Source organism: Corvus kubaryi, unplaced genomic scaffold (genome assembly GCF_017639235.1).
Source record: "Corvus kubaryi isolate FWS band 111438036 unplaced genomic scaffold, C.kubaryi_AGA036_p1.0 37396, whole genome shotgun sequence".
Classification (NCBI taxonomy): domain Eukaryota; kingdom Metazoa; phylum Chordata; class Aves; order Passeriformes; family Corvidae; genus Corvus; species Corvus kubaryi.
In genome coordinates this window covers 4,727,833-4,751,122 of record NW_024581135.1, presented here as the reverse complement: position 1 = coordinate 4,751,122, position 23,290 = coordinate 4,727,833, and the positions used below count along the sequence as shown (strand labels likewise).

Sequence of the window (23,290 nt, the reverse complement as noted above, 5' to 3'; positions counted from 1 at the left end):
GCTGAGCATCTTGGCTGAGATGGTGAAAATAAGTAGAGAAGTCACAGAGGAAACAATCTAAGCATGTGTGACACCACAATTACAACAGGAAGGTGAAAGATCTGGAAATACCTACCACAGTAGAAAAGTTTCTCATCAGACTTGTCCTTACAGTGAGCAATGCCATCGCAAGTCAGCTGATAATCAATGCATTCACCATTCCCACATTCAAACTCTGAATAGATGTTGCAAGAAGAATTTTTACCTAAAAATAAAACACATTAACAGGTAACTTTTAAAAGCTTTTACAACTAGCGGAGATGAGAAAGAATGCTGACTGCATTTCAAGTTTGACCTACGTGAATTTCGAAAACCTAAGTACAAAACAGTAAAACACACCATGGCATCAGAGCTTAAAAACTTCTACAAGGAGAACCTGTAAAAGAAAATACATTTACTAATATCCATGAAGGAACATGTAGTGAAACAACTCAGAGGCACTGATTGTGATAAGAACTTTGCCACTATTGTGCTCAGCTTCCTTCTACTCACCCGTGCCTTTCCAACCCCCAGCTTGAATGATACAGCCTAAACCCCAATGCAGAAAACCTGCTGCTTCCATTTTACTTATTTCTTTTATTCACAAAACCCCTCCCCTTCTTATCTAGTGGATGTTTTATCTATCATTTTAGAAGAGAACCTGGTGCACATTTAAAATTTTTAGTCTTTTACTTAAGAAACTAAAACATATCACGAATTGGACACAACAATTTGGTCATGAACTTCATGATAGGTCATACATCTGTCTTTGTGAGCATGGTTCTCAACAAAATATCAAAGTGGAGAGAAAAGAGGAGTATTTAGGACAACTCAAGAAGAAGAACAATGGGAAAATGATACCAAATTTTTATGCTTCTTTCTTGTTTCCATTCTAATCACTTCAGCACAAATTCAGGAAGAACCAATGTCTGCTTTATGCAATAGCCAAGCCAATAATAATTGAAAGCATTTCTTGATTTGATTCAAACATGAAGTAAAATACAGATTCTGGACAAGGTAAGATCTGGTCTTGAATATGATTTATATAGTCCCTTAAATTTTAGTTTAACTGTTTTTATCTCTTTTCCCTCCATTTTCTGGCATTGTAGGAGCTTAGATCTTAGGGACAGTAATTCTCAATTACATTTCTAGTTCATCTAGTTCAGCATCTTAGACTGGAATCTTCAGAAAAAAAAGAAAAACATAAATACAGGATAATCAGCCCTCAGTTCAAGTCCAACCAGACACCCTTGTAGAGATTGCTTCAAACTCCATCTTGCAGAAACAAAGCATTTTAATGCCTTTCAGACTGTTTCTTTGATGACAAGTAAGTAGTTGGAGCAGTCATTACCCATATCATCATCTCTCCCTCTTTGAATTTCACTGAAGCTTTGTCTCAAGACTCTTGACTGGCAGGAAGTTACACAGCCTAATTACACTGTGAAAGGACAGTTAATTCCTTTTCTCAGCTGGAATTGCTAACTTTCAATTTTATTGAGTATCCCTTTCAACTGAGTTACGAAGAAAGAAACTTTTGATCTCACAACTAAAGTCTGTCTCGTTTCCATCCTTTCCGTGCTAATCAACCCCAACATTTAGTGCCTTTCTTATTTCTTTTTTCTAATAGCTCAGATCAATATTTCCTGCAAACATTCTACAGAATAATTTAGAAGATTAAATCTTTCATCATGTTCTAGGTGACAATTTAAACATGGTTTTACCTAAGAGCAATTTCAAGAGTTGCAGTGCATTTGGAAAATATAAATGCCATGTAATTATTATAAAATAAATTATTAGGCATATGAATTTATCTGCTGAACCTCTTTTACTTCCACTGCCAATCACTGGTTTGACAACAAAGAGACAGGTGAGAAAGTGCTTTGATTAAAGTTCAACTTCAGTAAATTATCCCACATAACCCTAGACAGACCTGAAGGATAAATTCACATATTTCTATCTATCTCAGCAGTAATTATGACACATATGTTAAAGTCCTAACTATTAACAAGAAACAGTATCCCACGACCATAAGAGGAGTTTTAAGTAGAGTATTAATGCTTTTTAACCCTCCCAAAAGACTTACAAGAAAAAAGAGTTAAAAGCCTGGTTTTGCTGAATTGCCAGATCAATTTTTACAGTGTATAGAAGAAATAAAATTAATGGCTTGGGCCAACTGTCTTATGAAAGCCAAGTGCCTCACAGCACAGAAAAGCATCGTGTCAGCTACCATTACTTACTCACACATCTGTTATCATCTATCAGGACTCTGTCCCCTCTACACGAGCAGTTCACTCGTCCATCAGGCGTCAGAAGGCATAAATCATGGCAGCCTCCATTCAGTTGTGCACAGGGAGATAACTCACCTGAAAAAACCAACAGCAAGAGATGAACTCTCTTTTATTAAATTTGCTTCAATGGCCAATGTCTTTGAGAGAGCAAAGATCACCATATCTCAGATCCACGGGCAATTGATTTGGGTTTTATCACTCGGATGAAAACGTCAGCATCCCTCAGATGCTGGCATGCTAAAGATAAACAAACAGCTGGAAAATAACAATTTTTAAAGCCTGCTACATTCAAAGCTGCTGAAATTTGACAAGAAAATATTTAACTGCTATCCATTGAGCTCAACACCCATAGCAGAAAATTCTGAATACTACTTATTTACTTGGGAAGAGGTTATACCCCATCTTTTCTGAACTAAAGAATTTATGAAACGCCATATAATCTTTTAACTTGGCTAAAACTAAGTAAAATCCCTGAAATTAACGATATTGGCATTAAGAAAACTGCTTTGCAGCTTACAGCTGTTGGTGTCGTTGGCAACAGCAATAATTCCCATTGGCTGGTGCGGGATATCGGAGCGGAGAACTTTGGTGTCTCCTCCCGTGTATTTACTGGAACGCAGGATGGCTCTCCTCACTCCATCTGACCAGAAGATGTACTCATCATACACAGCCAGGCTGAGGAAGGTGCCTGGGCCAGACTTAACAATGACCTAAAATGCAAAAGTGCAGAGGAGAAACAGGAGAAGCGCTGTCACTGAATGAGAAGTCCTTAAAGTGCAAACTGCGACTCCCATCACTTTTAGACAAAACACTTAATACATTTATACATCCAGCACCTGGGAAAATGAGATAACAGCATTTAAAATGTGTATAAAGGATGCTACAGGCATGTAAATTTCAGAAAACCAGGCATCTGTTCCTTAATTTAAAAAATCACAGTTTATCTAAACGTGCCTGTAAAAACACCTACTCAACACTCTTCCTGCTTAATAGCTCCAACAGAAAAGAGGTTCTTGCAGAATGGTTCAAAGTCTAAAAATTCAATCTTTATGAACCAAAGTGAAGTGAAGAGTTTTAGAACTGAAGAGCGGTCACCACATCATCACATGAGAAACCTGAATGCAAGACAATAAATGTTTCACGTTTTGGAATTTAGAAGAAAAATCTCACCATAGCAATAATCAGTTTAAAACCTAGAAGAAAAAAATGAATTGCAGTTCACTATATAGTAAGGTTTGAAAGAAAATTCTAGAAATACAATGAATTTTATCCCAATCCAAATCACAGCTCCTGAATAATATTTGCATATGTTCTTTCTTTCCAGGTATCAGAATTAAAAATTTCACATTAACAGTTTCTTTTCTGAAGAATCTGACAATTCTTTAATTGCTTTTTTAGTTGAAAGTTTAATTCTGGCTGAACAGAATTACTGGAGGGGGGTTTAATATTGCTCCATTAGATAACAGAGGTAAGTAATACTCTTTTTGTTTTTATTGAATTGTATTCCAGGTTTCTATAGAAAAAAAATAGTATCTTATGTATATTTATGAAGTGGGATCAATTCTGACTCAGGTTAAAAAAAAAAAAAAAAAGGAAGCCAATGTCTATGTGCTGCTTATCATAGAGAAATTGGGATAAAACCAGAAAAATAACATCCTTTAACATATCTCTACTTCAATCACCATGGTTTTCCATCGCTTTGTGTGCTTTATCCCCTTTCCCAGAGGGAGTTTATAACAACGATGAGATTTCATGGAAATCTGCATGAACCAGCACATCTGATGGATCTGAGCCCTTTGTGCTTGCAAGGGGATGCTCTGTGACAACTCCTTTGAAAATGCTGTAATGAGAAAGGAGTAGTAAAAGTCAAGCCCACACTTAATTATTAAATAAGTCATTGTGGGTGTGTGGGAAGTCTTTCTCTCCATGTAACAAATGCACTTAATATACAGAACATCCAAACTTCATTTTGTGAAACTAAAGCCCCCAGCTTTGGTACTACAGCTATGCCTTGGAGACTAAGGAGGTGCCCCAACTCTGGGGGATTCAATACCAAGGGATGCTCCAGGTTTGTTCCCACCTGTGCCAATTCACTGGGCAGGTTATCTCAACAATCTGCTAACATAAATCATTCTAGTCCTGTGCACAGGAGCATTCCTGTCCATGTTTAAATTCACTTATACAGACAGAATGTCAAAATTACTAACATTAATCAGATAACTATAACAAATTCTGCTTCACTATGCACATCATGTATTTCTGCATATTTTAAAGAGGGTTGGACAGCAAATCCTTTTTTCCAGGAAAGATTTTTTCCCAGTGATAAACGTCCCAAGAGGACAACTTTTCTCTAACCAACCTTTTTCCAGAACTAAAAGTATTAAAAGATAAATGGGAATATATTAATGGCAAAAGATTTCCTCTCTAATTGTGCACATTTACAGTAAGACACTTTTCTTAATATACTCTTAAAAGCCTGCACTATTCATATTCAGACATTTCAGGAAAAAAATAAATCATGTATATTTCTGAAAGACCTGTATGAAATCTGGCCATGCAGATTTTGCAGCCCCGTATTCCTCTCTGTGCTAGTGTGAAACCATCCCAGTTGGAAAGATTTTATTGCTACAACCAGTGCTAAAGCACAGCCCTGCTCAGCTTTCTGTGTTGGGTAGCACAGTCATAATTTCTCTCAGATTGGAACAATAGAATGTAAATTCATTAGAGAACTGATCATCGCTGTTCAACCTTGGGAGAGCTGAGATCCAAATAAAGTGTCAAAAAACCAAACTTTTTTCACTATTGCTCACTGTATTTCATTTCCTGGAGGCTCTGTATTATGTCACAGCGCTATCCAAGGACATTGGTTTTATTCAAGCATCCAAAATAAAGAGTTCATATTCCTATCAGCTTTTGGCCAGCTTTACAGCCCTTTTAACATTCTAATTTATAGAATAACACTGAAAGTTGTGACAATTTTTTATTTCTATTTTTTTAAGTCTGAATTTATACCAAAAATTGCAACAACCCCAGTACAATTTTGAAACTTTAAGGAATCATGAAAAGACATCCCTACCATCCCTTCCACCTGCAAGAGTGGAAGTCAGATATATCCAAGAGTACATCCCATGTTTTAATACTAAATGATACCAACATTCTGTTGCAGCAGACATTTCAAGCCTTGAGTAACATAAAACATTTTCTACATAAAGTGATGAGAGTGGAGGCTGGGGGATGTCAGAAGTTGAAAACCAATTTAATTTTAACAGTGATCTTTTATTTTTTGAATTCTGCTTTTTAAGTTGTCCAGAAAATATTTTGGTTTAGCATGTAACAGCTCTAATTTGAGATCTGTGTAGCAGTTTCTCCAGAAAAACATGACTGAAAAAGGACTAGAGCCAGCCAGGTAGACATGTCAGGCAGAGAAGAATTTCTGACAGAATACTATGATTTTGATGATTCATATAAAACTTATTAGATTGTCAGTAAGAACTAGACTCAATGATTCTTATCATGACAACACTAAACTTTTATAGAAATACTGGATTTTTTTAAAAAGAGGAGTGCATCAAGTTAATGCACCAGCTTAAAATATGATATACTTTTTTTAGTATTTTAACTCTAATTAATTATTTATTATTTCTAATACTATAATGTTGTACTGTAATATTGACACTATAATATTTATAGTATTATTTATAATACTTCTCTTTCAAAATGCTTACTAAATGGGTGGGCAGCACTGTCTAATAAAGCCTTTAAATGCTTTTTAAGGGTTCTTCTTTAAGGGTATCTTTTCTAGAGATACCTAAACCTACTCAGAGGTCTAAAGCAGAATAAAAATTCTAGTACACAAAACTATACTTTAAAAGGTTAAAAATACTGACAATTTAAACTCAATTGCATAATAAAAAATCTGATAGAACTGATTTATACAGAGCACCACATTAGTCAATGTTATTTATTTTATTGTTTAAAATGAAAGACACAAAATAATATCCTATACTTGTTGTTAGGCTATGAATAATGATTTTAAAAGATTATAGAAGAGGAATTTATAGAAAAAAATTACATGAGACAGAAATACAGGGAAACCTGTTGCACAAATGGGGGAAAATGAAATAATTTAAGAGATAACTTTTATTTATTTGATTTATTTACCAACAAAGGTACATTTGGATTAAACTCCTGATTGTGTTTGTTGCGAGGCTCTTTGTTGATTGGTTTGAATGAAGACTATTTTCAACGTAGCTTTAATGCATGAATTTTCCTTTCATTTATCTTTCACTTTTACCTTCTAAATAACTTGAATTATAGAAAAGGATACAATGGACATACTAGAAGACCACGCTTGCCAAGAATAGCAAGATCATGCTTGCATGGAATTTTCTAAGCCCAATGTAACAAAATCAGAAGTGCTTCCTCTTCAACAATTCATTTTTGTTTCTCCACAATAGCAATGAACATCTAAGACACTGAAACCAAACTTCAGTGCTGAATTTGCAGTGTTCCAGCTGCTACTTAGTTTGCAGTTCAGCTGAATGACAGATTAAACAACTGTTTATAAAAACCCTGTATTTTCAGTGCCACGGAAAGGGAAAGTACACAGCTGTGTTTTAGTTTTATTTACCACTATTATATTAACCAGGTTCTTTGAAACTGCATGCTTATTATGATAATTATCTTCAACTCCATAAATGACAACGACGACTTCATCTAATGTTAGATTTACTTCAATCTCCTAGAATTTTGTTAGATCCTGAGGTATTATAAATAATCTTGTTCTCCACAGCCTTTTGAGATTAGCTTTACCTGTTCACTAATTCCTTCTTTAAATTAATTTCTACCAGGCTACCAACACTGGACATCAAGATATTTCAGCAAACTGTCCCAAACTAAAAATGTTGGATCTGTCTCAACCAGGTATCTGCCTCACAGGGATTAGAGGATTTTACTGCCTTTGGCTAGGGAATAACTTTGATTAGGTTCAAGCTTAGCACTTCCTTACAGAACTACTGGAAGAAAGCAACTCATCAATGTCACTGAAGAAAACTCCTCAGAAAAACAACGAATTAAGCAGGGGGCAGGTATTTCACTCTTTCTATTGGTTTTGGACTTCTTCAGATGAATGTTGAAGGGAAACGCGGACATTTGAAAAGTTGAGAAACAAAAATTTTTTTTATATATATTTGTGAGACAAAAGAATCAAGGCTGGAACATTCCTTCTACAACTACTATATCTATTGCTGGACAGAGAAAATTAAGAAGTCCACAACTTCACTTCTAATGCCATTAATTGCCAAGAATATCTATGCTATTCCAGCTGCTTTTCAAACACAGAAAGATGATTTGATTAAAAAGCCCAGAACTTAACTCTTGTTCCCTTAACAATCATAATAGGGGGAAATAGGGGAAGTAAACCATGGTGAACTTAAATGTCCAGGTGGTAAATTGTGCATTTTGTGGTAAAACCAACATTTTTTTAACTGGCCTTTCTTGTTTCTCTATTATTGTTTCCAGCACCATTCAAAATAATTAAAGAGAAACCACAGAAACTGATGAAGTAATTTCTCTATGAAAGTAGGCTCAATTTTATTTTGTTTCCTAGACCAACCATCAAAGCTAATTAAAATATCTGCCTTCTAGTCAACATTATTTTCCTTTGGGTTACTTTTTATGTTTGAATATTTATTTGTACATAGAGAATACAGCAACGAGATTGTTCAACACAGAATTACATTCAGGACTTGCATAATTTTTAACTGCTAATACTCAGATCTTGGTGAGGACCTCTTCTAATACTTTTTAGCACAGTCTTATTTTAATGGAGTTAGACATTCTACATTTCAAACTGCTCATGTTTTGCATAATTTCTCTTTGTTCCAGCTGCCTTGGCTGATCTCACTTTTATCCTGCCTTAGTGAGTTTTTGGTCACCTCTCAAGGTAACATTGATGTCATCACGAATGCCTTCCCAGAACTGGCCAAAATTATTCTGCTGTCCTCAATGATACTTGTATTTGAAATAAATATAACAGCACGCATGGAAAGTAATTTTAGAGGTCAGTCATAAACTCAAGTTTTTCATAAATGTACAACCAAACCTAAAGCTTGCACTTCTGCTGGAGACTGAAGAAGGTATCTGACAAAATGTTACTGAATAAAGCAGAAGTTGAACACCAACTATGGAACTTCTTTAACTGTCTTAATGCAGAAACTCAACAGAATAAAAACATACATCCTAGAAACTGAAAGGTACAATTACTGCCAGGTTGCAATTACATGAAGGTTTAATTACCAGAAACACCTCTAAACCCCTATTGACTTTAACAATCACACCCATAGGCCTACAAAACCATAACTGAGACCAAAACATTCCAGCCTGGAAGTTAAAAAATAACTATTTACAGGAAGTTAAAAATATTTCTAGTATTTCACATGTAAAATGTTACTAAATACTTAACACTGAAGAAGAAAAGGAAAAAATAAATCCAAGTAGGTCATGATTTATTGGAAAAATAACTCTAAACCTTGAAATTAGTGTTATTTGCTGTTGGCTCAGTTTCTGTGTTCATGAAAAAAAATGTTATAATTAAAGCACTAAGCAGTTAAAAACAGCTGTGGCCACAATATTAAATCCAAGTAAGGCCAGGAAAAAAAATGGAGGAAAATGGGAAAGAGTTGTGAAAAACACAATTGCCAGTTCTGTATTTTAAACCAGAAGATCTGACAGAACAGAACAAAAAATGTTAAAAAAACAAGCCCCAACAAACTTAATATCCTCTAAGTAATAAAAAGGAACAAAAGTAACAAAAAAGCTTCCGAACTTGAAAGAGTATTCCAGAAACCAAATACTAGCATTAAAATATCAGCTCAATGCAAAAATCAATAAACCCTTACAATCCACTTTAAAGAGTGAGTTCAATACTGCTAAATGATTTTGTACTAATTCATTGTACTAGATTATTGTGGTGAGCAGAATGAAGAAAGAAGCTGCTATCTGGAAGAAAATTCATTACGTTACCATTAGCCTTTCATGTTCTACTATCCAATTTCTACCCTTGTTAACCTAACTGAAACTAGAGAGCAATGAAGCAGAGATAGTGGGGAAAAGGCTAATGTGTTTAAACTATTTTTGACAGGTGGTTGATGACTGAAACACCCCAAAGAATCTGAGATCACCAGAACAGCAGAGCAACCATTACTTGCATTGATGTCACAGAAATCAGGGATCTCATCCAGCTGGCCAGCAAAGGAACAAAGTGAAACAACTGCCCTGGAAGTATTATTTTTCACTAGATCAATAATACAGTTACCAGGTTGGATTCTGGCACTCCTTGTATCAACAGAAATGCGCCTTCAGCATGATCAGCCACTCTGCTGAAGTGCTGCTAGGGAGGCCAAGCAGCCTGCTGGGCTTTTCCTGCTGGTATAACAATCCTCATCTAAGCAATACAGCAACAGTGAGAACCCAGGTCAGTATTTCTGACAATAGAATTAGCTGATTATCCCAGAACAGATATTGGTGTAACACACTAGAGCTCCCAAAAACCATTCAGAAGAGTATGCTGGACTCAGATTATTGTGTTCAGGAGCTTTTTTGTTTGCTGCAATGGGGAAGAAGAATTAAATCGTCAGAAAGCCAAACCAAGATACAAGATAACCAGAAAAATTGGAACTTTCAATGTTCAACTGCTGAGAAAACTGAATGACCCTTTTTTTCTTGCTGATGCAAAGTGAAAGCCAAAGGCCTGATAAAAAAATGTGGTATTTTAGTAATGGTTTCTGTAACTAAGTAGGATCATGTCCTGTTTCATGTCTGTGATGCCTATTTTGTTATACCTTACGCAAAGATGAAGCTAAACTGTTTAATCACAACCTCCTAATTACCTTGTACTTAGCTGATTACCTTGTACTTCAGTTTTGTTTTACTAAGTACATAGTCAGAGACTGAAAACTTCAGAATCCATTTGGTTTTGGTTTGCCCAGTTTCTGATACAGTTACTGCATCTGAAAGCATTAGTGAGCTGTGGTTAATTCATATAAAAGGAAAACAAAAGGAAAAAGGAAAAGCACATGCCTTACCATGCTGACTGTACCTGTGTTCTGCTCTTACAAGCTTGGCTCTCTTATTTTACTCTGATAAAGTTTTGTCTAAAAATAGTGTGGGGAATTTCTGGATAGGATTCCAAAAAAACACGTAATTTTTAAGATGAAATTTTTAAGATGAAAAAATATTTCAAAGCTCATACATTGCATATGAAGCACTTTTTAAAAGTTAATAGATATCAAAGTGAGATGATGTGCACTCTCTTGTAAAGCTGGGAACTGAATATAAACCAGAACATGCCCTTCATTCATTTTATCCTGAACTTTGGGAGATATAAAATCCCTGAAAAGAAGGTTTCATGAAATACGAGAAATGTAATGCTAAAGATGTAACAAAACCACAAGCACAGATGAACTGCCTTCAGCACATTCCTTGTAAAAGATCTGCTTGAGCTGAAACTAAGAGTGTTCAAGGACCAAAATATATTATGATGAAAGAGTAATGGAGAGAGCTCAGTATCTGAAAATGTATAAAACATGTATGAAAAATTTATAAAGTTAGAACACGTTAGAAATAAGATTTGCTGAGCAACACTCAAGAATTACACAAAAGAAATTCTGAGCAAACTGAGCATTATTTGTATTTCAACAGTCTTCAGTTTTAAATCTAATATACAACTATTATTGGGAGAAATTTAGCCAGTTAATAAACTTCCTGTAACAATTTCACTTTGAAGATGCTAATGAACGCAAACAAACATACAATGAACATGCTCAGCATTTTTGGTTTACTTACATATCTTTGTGATCCATCGTATTCACACCTCTCAATTTTTCCCAAGCTGCCATCTGAAAAGTAAAGTTTCTCTGCCCTGTGATCAATGGTGAGTCCATTTGGTGTCAGAATATCAGTGCTAATGATGACCTGGGCATTTTTGCCTGAGAGAGTGGATCTCATGATGCTTGGGAGCTGCTCATTCCAGTTTGTCCAAAACATTAAGCTGTATTAAAATCAAAATAACAAACAAAACCATAAGATACATTTTATAATTTAATTCTCTACAAAATGAGCAACAGAGAAAAAATCCAAATGCCTTCATAAACAATTCTGAATGGCATCTATAATTTTTATAATCAATGGTGAATATGAAAATGTAATAGCCTATAAATAAATTATATATAGAAATTACAGCAGTCTCCTAGTTCATTAATTTGTATAGGAGTACAGATTTTTTTCTTTTACAGATCTGTTCAGTCCTGATCTTGTCTCTACAGTAATTTACCATTACAGAGAGATACAAGCTGTATAATTATATAAACCTAATTCTGCTAATGTGTGTATTAGTAATCTTTAACAGTGAAATTAATCTGCAGCTTCTCCCATACTAGAGCTATGATACAGACCAAAGGTGTGCAGAAAGTTGATAATGGGAAGAAAAGGACCTTAATGCGCTCTACAGGAGGCTCAGTCAGCCCCTTTTTATTGTTAGCAATGACAGACAAATGTTATGGACAGGGCTGCTGAAGTAATTCCAACTCATGAACTGATGAGAACCTGACCCTCCTCTCATTGCAATCTCCATCAGAGCTTGGGTGGTTTATTTATGATACCTTGGTGATTGTATTTTATGATACAGCATAAACTCTTGATTTGCATTAACAGGACATGAAGCCACACATGGAAATAAGCTCCACTACTCATGGAGCTTTGTACATTCAGCTACCACAAATTAAAAATAGAATTTAGTATGGCAGAAATGTTCTCCAACCTCCCCAAAAGAGAGAGACAGCTACAAGAAGCAGAAAAAAGCAGGTTGCCTTTATCATAGAATTAACAGAGAAAATTAAAGTACCTCAAACGTGTAAGACACTGAAGTAAAAATAAAAATCCTCTCACTAACACAGTATTTTTGAGAGTGGCGGGAAGGAACTAAATTATACTTCTTTGCAGGATTTTGTCCGTTGTTACATACTTTTATACAACACCAATTTTTGTGATAAACACATGAGCCTCTATTTTGCATACAAGAAACTCAGACTTCTTTTGGTAAGTGATTAAATTAATTTTATTTTTCACTTAAGCAGTAAGAGTAACATGTCTGAGAAAACGACCACTCAATAATTTGCATTTAGCTCACTCTTAAGAAAAGCAGCTTGAATTCTTTAACGTTACATGAAAATGAAATGATTAATTGATCTGAAACATAAAAACATATAAAATGTTGAATCTTAATTCTGCAACTCCTTTATAAGAGGAAGACAATAAAAGATACTAACAATAAAACATGGTAACATTTGTCTCCTAAACAGAGAAATCTAATCAACCTTTGTAGGGTTCAGCAATATTGGTTGACTAAAACTAAGTGCTGCTTGACACCAGGCAAGAATGAGGATGTCATAGGAGAGATCTAACACATACTTTTGGCATTCATCCAGGGCCAGCACGTGGGGATGGTCATCCTCAGACATGGTGATCACGGCCTCGCGGTTGAACGCCCCGCGGCGCCGCTGGTCCACGGTGTGCCTGGTGATGGAGGACGTGGTGGAGCTGGTCCAGTACAGAGTGTCCCATGCTCTGTGATAAGCCAGGCCCTCCACTGACCCGACATCTGCAAGACACGGTGACAGAGCAGATAAAACTCCTGCTGATGAGATGCTTGGTTTCAACTGTCCCCAGAGCTGATCCTGCAGACTCGCAGGGTTCAGCTACTTCAGCCAACTGACTCTGCCATTATTGTACCATGTGTTTATTTTCACTGCAATCAAAATCTCATCTCTTTTTTTTTTTTCATAAATTTAAATTAAAAAAAACATAGAAGGCAAGACCACAGAGTTAATACCCTGTACCATATTGGTCAATTCTAACAATCATCAAACTAATATTACCACTACAGTGTCCCCAGATAATACATCAGAAAGGACAAACATTCATTCAAGACAGCAATTATTTAATCATGTCTTCAAATATCATTTAAACCCAGTCTTGGGCATTTTTTCACTAGTTGCTTGTATTATTTAGCTCTCTCTATTTTGTAACACTGACACATTACATTAATAGGGATCAAAGTGTCCTGTTGTTATTAACTCTGTTGGCTTTTGTTAAACACCTGAAAAATACTGAAAAACTACCAACTCTGAAGGTCTCAGCATCAATATATAATTTTAACAAGCCATGACACCACACTCATTCAACATAAAAAACTGTGAGCTAGGAAAAAAAAAAGAAAATATTAGTAAGCAACTAAAACATATTTCATGTCCTGAAAAGATAAATTGTACTTAATCCCAATATATAAAAGTGGCAGACTCTGAGAAATAGGAATAATTATTCCCTACCATTATTTTTTAATTACTACAAAAATACATATGTTGGTAACTTCACTTATTATTTTGCTAGAGACAAATATTTTTCGACCAGAAGGTCCATGCAGCTTATTAATGAGCTACAGAAGGCAAAAATTTAGAAATATAATTAGGATTACATTATGTTGGCTATTACAATTTACATTCAGCTTGCTGAAAGATGTAATTTTCACTATGCAATTCATACATACAGAACAGAAAGTCCCAAAAAGAGTTTGGTCATGCTGAAAAAGCCAATACTGAAAGAAAACTTTGAAGCAAATAAATCAGAACTATGAGAAAAATAATTATTTATCAGTTTTTTGTATCTTTCTTGTTAAAGCATTTGGCTATCTTCTGACTACATTTTGTGACGTATCTGTGCAGAAGTATCAGTGATTTGTCTTCAAGAAGAAACAACAGAAAAAAAATAAATGTGATGACACTCCTTAAAGGAAGGTGAATATATGTAAAACTAGTTTGCCTACTTATGAAACAGAATTGATGAAGAAAAAAACCATGTACCTTCAGCTCACCTACAAGTAGCTCAAAATATTGAAATACAGAGAAGGTTTTAGAAATCACCAACTGAAATTCAAAGATAATCAGCTCTTTCAAATATCATGACAGATTTTCATTAAAATTATACACTGAATCCAAATTTGCCACTACATACAGTTCCCTAAACTAAAACAAATGTTCTTAGATATCTGGTTCAACTATTAGGTTTCCCTGTGTGGAATCACAACTTGGTCTCGATGGTCCTCATGGGTCCCTTCCAGCCTGGATATTCTGTGATTCTAGCACAAAATAACACATGTATTGATGTTTTCCAACCAATTCTACCCTGTATCTGTAATGAACACACCACCAGAGCATTTATTGCTCTGCATTTGTAAGACAACAGAAAAAAATAAAAATCATTTTTCTTGTGTAACCTCTTGAATTTCTATCAAGTTTAGCTTTCTTTCCTGTCTGAATCTGTCAAGAAATTTGAGAGAAAACTGATTATACAACATGGCCCAAAACTCTTCTGTAGCAGACAAAAGGTAATGATGTTGTTCCTGTCACAGCAAGATGTGATCAACTAAAACTCAACTACAAGGATGAAAGTGCTCTTCAATACCAGATTTGTTGTTTTATGGGTAATTTCTGTACTAAAGAGGAGAATTGAATTTTCCCACAGGTATCAGAAAGCAAAGTTTCCCCTTCATACCCAGGACAAACACATCATACTGCAGTTCCATGTTTAGGCCTGTAAATGGTGACAGAAGTAGGTTTAAATTCAAGTTACTATTCATAAAATAGCAATTTCTAAGTTTTTAGAGAACAGCAACATGGAAGGTTATGGCATGTATGGAGACAAGCAAACATTTAGCATACAGATGAAAAATATTTTAATAAAATACCTAAAATATGCAATTTTGCAAAAAAACCTTTGCCATATATATGTATGTTCCAGCAGAGCAGAGCTAAAAGAAAGCAAACTATAAAACTTAATTCAAAGATAAGGTTCAGGGGAGAAACCTGTAGATGACAATTATTTCATAAATAACTCAAACAGAAAAACAGAGTAAAAAAATATGCTCCTAAAAAAAAAAAAAAAATCAGAAGACTTATATTGTTTTAAGACAGGAAAAAAATATTAATTAAATAGAAAACTAACTGCTGCAAACACACACCAAGTGCATTTTCTTAACCCCACCAAAAGTATTAATTCTGAAGGATTTACACCAGGCACACTCTTTTATTTGCTAATAAACTTGTAGTTTTATCATGTTCTGTACTTACGGAATTGAGAACTCCACCAATATAGGAATGACTCATTTAATAGCTTTAGAAATCTATAAATAAGGTGGTTTAAAAGTCAAGGGCATTGGATTTAGAGAGCAATACAACTTTTAGATAAATTCTTCCAATGCATAACACAAGTAACTTTGTTCTTTTTAGCACGTGGTGTGAACTGGATGTGCCAGCAGTGCACCATTCAGGCAAATCTTCATGATAAGAATTTCTCACTGCTAATACAATTTTTTTGGGTTAGTTTATACATTTCTAGGGTTTTTTTTTTTTTCTTTTGTTTAGAGGTTATTGACGAATCTCTAAGTTCCTGTAAATCTTTTATCAGTGATAAAACAGTGACCAAGGACAGGAATTATGCTAGAAATGGTCGTCTAGACCTTTAGGCTGTTCCTTAAAATGAAAACTTTCCAGCAACTTCATATTGCTAAAGACAGGATACTGGAGAACATTCCTGAGCAACTGCATTTCAGTGTTATATCATCACTGGTTTGCATAGATATTATTTTATATTTCCTTATTTCATACTCCTTTAAAGAATATTCTAGAGCACTTTTTTCCTTAAATTTACTTTATCATTAGATATTCAGTTACTATAAAATACATTGGAAATATGTACTTGTCCTCTCTGGTGCTACAGTTGGGGGATTTAGTCCCAAATGCCACTGACAGGTTGAAAATTAGCAATTTGTTTACTCTAAGCTTCATATTTTTGCAGCATCATGTAATATTCTGAACTGGTAAAGCATAAAGAAACTGGAAATGAAAGGAATCCCATTTGTTTCACTGACATATTGAATTAAAACACTGATGGCATTAGATGCCTACAGCACTGATTAAATTTATTCAAGCCATGAAGCAACAGTTTATGATTTTCACATGAATAGCATACTTAAGTGAAAAGAACATTAATACAATATGATATTAATATACAAATACTCACATTATTCACCTGCCACTGACGTTCCGAATTAAATCAGTAATGGGGTGTATAACTGATTAAATATCTACACAAGAGAATGCAACAGCTTATGATTTACAAAGGCAATGCCAGAGTGATCACATCATTACGTTGCCAAATGCTATCTATCACTTTTACTGAAGTTAACGAAGATAGATTGCATCCCACAGATGAGACGCAGCCTATAAATATTGTCATGCTGATCTTCATCTGACTTTCTCAGGGAACAGACAAGCAAAAAATCAATAACTGAACAACTCAGAATATGCTCCCTTATTATTGCAGCCAGAAAATATAAATAATAAAGGGCAAGGTTTAAAATAATCCAATAATACTTGCCACTGATTTTGGTTATATATATATATACACATACACACATATACACACTAGTTCTCCATTTCATAGATTTTTACTTCTTACCTTCTGTTTTTAAAACCACCTAGAAAGTTTACAGTCAAAACTTTTCCAGTTGCACCACTTCAATTACCTTTTTCCTTCAATTTACCATTTTAACCAACTCCTTTTCCTTAACAATGATGTAAAGCAAGAACAACTGTCAACATCATTATTTTTTTTAACACTGAAAAGCCATCAAAGTAATCAAATTGAGCATAAACTGTACTTTGATATCAGAACATTGGAGATGGCTTTAATGATCAGTGGTGAAACACCTGCTTGATCTTTATTCATTCTCTGACTTGGGTTTTGCAATTACCCTTTCAGGATTCAGCCTGAGGATTGTTACAGCAGACTGGTCGCAGGAGGGGGTCGTGGTTTGTGTCACTCTGTTTGTGACAGATTATGGTGATAGGTAACAGGTGGTCCCTGTTTGATCTGGGGTGAAAGCAGAGCCTCACCAGCAATAAGGCACCTGAAGGAAAGCGTTTCTATTCACATCTCTCACTGACTGCACAACCAGAACTTTACATAATTCTCACCCTCACTTTGCTCTTCAAGTACCAGGAAACCTTTTGCTAAATAAAAGTTCTCACACAGTAAAAAGTTTATCATAAACTGCAATAACCAATTATGCCATCGTTCTATTTAGCCTGAGAATATAATTTTGTTTCAGAGCAGATGTAAAGTTTGCTAAAATTATACCAAGAATCACCAAACACCTGTACCATTTTTCTATATCTTGAAAAAATAAACCCATGCTATAAGCTATCCCACATCAAAGATTATTAAATGCAGTAAGACAGCATAAGCAAAGGCTTTGGCTCTTCAAGGTAACAATTAGCTTAAGAAACTACAAACATCTCCATGGATGTGACCTTATTACTTCTTCAAACTTCCTGAGCCAATACTGGAAAGAATGAACATTTGTTGGGAATGATATAAAGAAATATAAGACCATTCTAAAAGCAGGAAAAAACCCTCCATCTTTTCAGGTTTTTTGTGGAAAGTGCAATACTGAAATCTCATATCTAGCAAAACACTTGGTATCTTCCATAATAACCAACAGCTTTTTATGATGAAATCTACTTCTACCTCCAATTATTTTTTTCTAGACAATGGATAGAGCCCTTCCACAAATGTTCCCTGATTATTTACCAAGGAAAATCACAGACCTGCAACACTCTGTCCTTCATTATCTGATATACAACTTACTCTGTTATTAAATTTAGGGATTGTCTTAGGGTCAGCAGGAATAATGTAACAAAGAATGACACATCACAAGCTTAAGGAAATGCACGGAACTCAATAATTTAGAAAACCAGTAGTATTTTGTAAAACTGTAACTGGAACCTTTCCAGTACGGTTCAACAAGTCATTACCAGTTAGCAAGTGTTGTAACATCATAACTTCAATGTAGTTAAACATATCAACATAAAAGAAGGTTTAAAAGCAGAAAGAGATCTAGATTGGAAAGCTAACCTATAGAGATGAAAGTATTTTACTGGATTAAAAATCTCAACAATTGTCATGGAAGAAATGTTTTCCTCATTACAGGAGCCCACATTATCTTCTTATGCATTACATATGGACTCTATAAAAACCCCAAAACTATTCACCCTTACCACCTTCAGAACAATAGCATGACTATCCTAATAAGCCTTCCAATAAATATGTATAATCACACATTTTTATTATTACTCTTGAAAAAGAGCTATTTGAGGCATTAATGCCAGAATAGCCTCGCAATCTAATGATATTTGCTGGATCACATTACTCTTTAAAAAAAAATCAAAAAAACAATAAAATTTGAGAGATGTTCCTCTGGGTAGCTTTTTCCTGACAATTCACCAAATGTATTTTTACATTTTATGCAACTAAGTCACAGCTGCTGAAGGAAAAATGTAGCAAATAATGTATATCAATATAAATTTGAGGGCAATGTTTAAAGTTGACTCAGTCACAGACATTATTAATTCTTCAGGAACACTCTCAAGTGCAGCAGGCAGAAAGAAACACCCTTCCTCGGTACTGAGGTTGGGAATGCTTGGGATGTACCAAACTAAAAGATCAGTGTGAGGCAGCTCCCATCATGAATATATTTCAGAGTTTCACACCAGGAACACCTAAACAAAGCATGAAATGTGCAGGAATACACATTTCTAAAATTTAAAACAAAGCTTGATATAAAATTAGTAAACTTCATCCACCTATAACAACAACTCACAGGTTTTACCCACTAATCTTAGCCTAGTGGAAGGTGTCCCTGCCCTGGCAGGGTGTGGGAACTTTAAGGTCCCTTCCAACCAAAACATTCTGTGACTGTCTGATTCTCTAATATGCAGCAATATACAGAAACAAATTCCATTGACAAACCAGACACTTTGTTTTCCTGTAACAACGTTGGCATTGTAATAATAAACACTATGTTTTACTATTTAAATATCCTAGACTTAACAACAGCCTCTCTTTCCCTCTCACTTTCCCTCCTTTAAAAGGTCAAAATCACTGGACCTCTATTCCAACACATACAGTTAATAATGAATCCCATTTATTTATGAAATGAAAAGCAGCAATATTCAAGTATTTATTTTTAACAGATTAAAAAGTTCTTTCCTGGAGAAGAAAGCTCCAAAACTAAAGGGATCTCACACAATGTACAAAATGTAATGCTCTGTAAGAGAAATGGGAACATAAATGCCTTTTTGACAGTTAAATTGGACCAATTTAGTTAGGAAGAATAGTAGCACACATTGGAACACCTTTAAAAGATTCAGACTGTAAAAAGCCTCACAATACATCACAGGATCTGACACTTTATGTTAGCAGTGAAAAGATTTTTGCGTTCCATGGGCATGAGCGCTTCAGGTTCAAAACAGGAGCGTTTTCTTCACATAACATTTCCCTTTTGTGCTGTGAAAGACAGTACACTAGCAAAATGTCTCAGTGCTGTTGTTTACACAGGCAGGAGGAAAAAAACATCTCACTGAGTGTATCTCATGTTAATACTCTTCCCTCCTTCTCATTTGTTTTTTTGTTTGTTTTTCCTTGCCTCCACCTTTTTTCTTTAATTTTTAACTTGCTCATTGGTCTTCTGTCTACTGTTGTACCACTGTACTAAACCTATTTGAGCACTGCACTGTTTTTCTAAAGATACACTGAGGAAGGCTTTGGTTAATGAATATATTACTTCAAACTTCTCCCTATGATAAATATATTAAAAAAGCACTAATAGCCTAGAAATTGAAACTTGAAAGTTTTTCTTCTAAAAAGGCTTCTTTGTATAAACATAAGCTTTGAAACAACTTAGATCAGCCAAAAGAATATTTGTGGGAAATCACAGGCCAAGAAAAAGGAAAACTTTTTTAAGAAGTGGGAATAAGAAAGATTAGCCTGTTAAAATTACTTAGAAAAATAAGAAAGAGAAAGCTGCTGCTGATTGACCAAAGGAGAGTTTAGAGATATGAAAGAATCCCCTCAAAAAAAACCCTACATTGCACAAATAATAAAGGTGTTAGGGCAAGGCACGCTGTGCACATCCTGGTTTGTTGTTGTTGTTGTCATTGTTTCTTGCTGCTGAAGACAGGACCCCACCAGGTACAGGATTCTTGGTGAGTTTTGAATCTGTTTTTAGTGAACTGGAACAAGTTAGATAAAGTTGTTTATATGCTGTATATCTACCTTCCCTGAGCCGAAAATGTGTTAGCTAATGGGTTGTTTATGAGTTGCAAATCTGTTCAGTGAGGTGAAAATTTGTCAGATAATGGGATGTTTATGAATTCTAAATCAATATTCAGTGAGTTGGAACTGTGTTAGATAATAGCTTGCGTATGGGTTGTAAATCTGTTTCCAGTGAACTGGAAACATGTTAGATAAAGGGTTGTTTCTGGGTAGTAAATCTGTTCTCAGTGAGATAAAAACATGTTAGATAATGGGTTGCTCGTGAGTTGTAAATCTGTTTTTAGTGAGCTAGAAACCTGTTTAACAAAGAGCTCTATGTGTCTTAAGTGTTTTTAGTGTGCAGAAAAGTTCACGGATCTATTAGATTTGAGTGACACGTCTGATTTCAGGGAGGTATAGATCTATCTGGTAATAGATCCTTTAGGAGCAGGTTTACATTCAGTGAACTAAAAATCTGGGACAACCATGTCTTGTATGTAACGTACCCTATTTTCTCTATTAAAGTCAATTACTGAGCAAAGGTTTACACTATTTGTGGACTACAACTAAATGAGGTAGAAAAAGGTTGTAGAACTGATATAACCACACTAAGTATTTCCAGGGTGGTTTTGAATCTCTTCCTAACAAAGTAAAACTTCCTACAGATGTATTCTAATAATTCTGGAGGAAAAAAATAGCAAAATTAATGTCAAATATGTTATTTTTCAATTCTGAAATGAAACATTATTACTATAATTTTTCAGCTGGGTTCCACTCAGTAATTTCTATGTGATCACAGATTCTTAACTCAGAAATGAAAAAATTTGGGAATTTTACGTCTTCCAGTGAATGGAATTAGTGGTGCAACCATCTTAACACTGCTTTTCTCCTTACAGGTGGAGGTTGATCAAGTCTTTTCATTATATCAAACAGCCTCATGAATGTCTCCTGTTCACAGTGAGAGAAAAATCACATGCCGACCGTGGGATGGAAGGCTACAGAAATACCAGCTGAAAAAGAATGACTCAACATAAACTGAAGAGGTTTAAAACACATGAAAGGGAGCAATAAACATATTCTGGGATGTTATATCCCTTCTCACTTAGAAAGAACCATTTCTACAGAATAACAGAGAAGTATTTCTACAAAATGCCATAGTTCACACGTACATCCCAAGCAGCTACAGTGAATGCTTTTGCAAGGATACAAAATTTCATCTGACATTCAATTATTCAGAGCGCTGACTCTGCTAATGAAAAATGAAATCTGGCATATTAAGCTATAAGTAGAAACACTTCCGAACAATTTCTTAGACCTGTAATTCCCAGCTATGCTTTATGGAATGTCTTTAGCTCTTGTAGAGCAACCTCCTATGAAGTAATGAGGAATGCCTTATTGTTCTTTTAAAAACCAATTTCTATCTGCATTAGCGCTTCCCCAGTACTTATTTCTCTTCTTTGTCTGTTTTAAATGCTGAAAATTCCAATGGCTTTTCAAATGATACTTTTAATCTCTTTTTAAACCACCAGAGCTAAAGTTGTGCTTCCATGTCACCCCTGCATGTTTCTGTCTCTTGTGCAGCTAAGCTCAACTCTGAACCCTTAGGTTTAATGCTTTTCTGGGAGTAATGGGAACATCCTGATTCATTGCTTAGTTTATCTTTAACATATCTTTATACAGATAGCACAAATTCCTCTAAAATATGCACACATAGGAGATCAACGGGAAGAAACCCAAACACCTTGTATCAAAAATAATCACAGTATGGTTTGGTTTGGAAGAGACCTTAAAAGATCATCCCATTCCACCCCCTGCCATGGGAAGGGAGACCTTCCACTATCCCAGGTTGCTCCAAGCTCCATCCAACCTGTCCTTGGACACTTCCCAGAATGGGGCAGCCATGGCTTCTCTGGGCAATCTGTGGCAGGGCCTCACCATTATCATAGAGAAGAATTTCTTCCTTAAATCTCATCTAAATCTGCCCTTTTCCAGTTCAAAAATATTTTTAAAATGTTTTTCCATGCATTAATGCCAACTGTTTTCAAAACCACAAATGACTCCACAGAAGCCCAGTGCAGAGGCAGAATGTATAACAACTATCCAATGTCAGTTGTGCAATATTTTGTCAGTTTGCAACTGTTTAACTTTTTTCTTTTCTAAAATATATTCCCATTAACACGCAACAGCAAAAGGTGATACAGCAAACAAAATTCCATTTTTCCTCACCACTCTTTGGTTTTGTTATTAAACTGACCCAAACAAATAGCTAAATTTAGGCAACATAGCATAAAACAGTAGAAATTCATAAGAGATTTATCCACAACTTAAGGAGCAAATACTATATAGCATTTCAGACCTTTTGGGAAACAATTACTGAAATTGCAGCCTTCAAAAAAGCCAGACAGTACTGAAAAGGTAAGAGAACAAACAAATTCAGTATCTGCATGTGATAACTGACTCCAGATGAATGTGGTTTGTTGCATATTTTAGAACAAATTAAGTAGAACAGAAATGAAAGACAGCAGAAGTTTTTACAATTAACACTTCTGGCATACAGATTTATGGATGTTTAGCATTAAGGATGTATTCCTTATGTATTCACATTCAGATTTTACCACGACAAACCTGGTACCTTCCTACACACACATTGTATTACAGTTATGTCAGACTTGGTTGATAAACATTTTATTGCCAGACACTCAGATTTTATTGAGACCTCAGCAGCAAAACGTGGTTTGTCCTATCCCAAAGACTTTGGTGAAGATGTTGGCAGCAAT

The 23,290-nt window shown here is 35.1% G+C and overlaps 1 protein-coding gene across 1 annotated transcript in view; it reads right to left on the bottom strand.

Annotated features, from left to right (window-relative positions):
* The window catches only part of LRP1B (LDL receptor related protein 1B), a 639,031-nt gene that overhangs the window by 120,795 nt on the left and 494,946 nt on the right, over positions 1–23,290 (bottom strand). The window contains exons 41-45 of the mRNA XM_042040771.1: positions 12,774–12,963; positions 11,151–11,355; positions 2,824–3,016; positions 2,256–2,381; positions 116–244 (exon numbers count right to left, since the gene is read on the bottom strand). Of these exons, the coding sequence (XP_041896705.1) occupies positions 116–244; positions 2,256–2,381; positions 2,824–3,016; positions 11,151–11,355; positions 12,774–12,963 (843 nt within the window). The remainder of the gene's footprint in view (positions 1–115; positions 245–2,255; positions 2,382–2,823; positions 3,017–11,150; positions 11,356–12,773; positions 12,964–23,290) is intronic.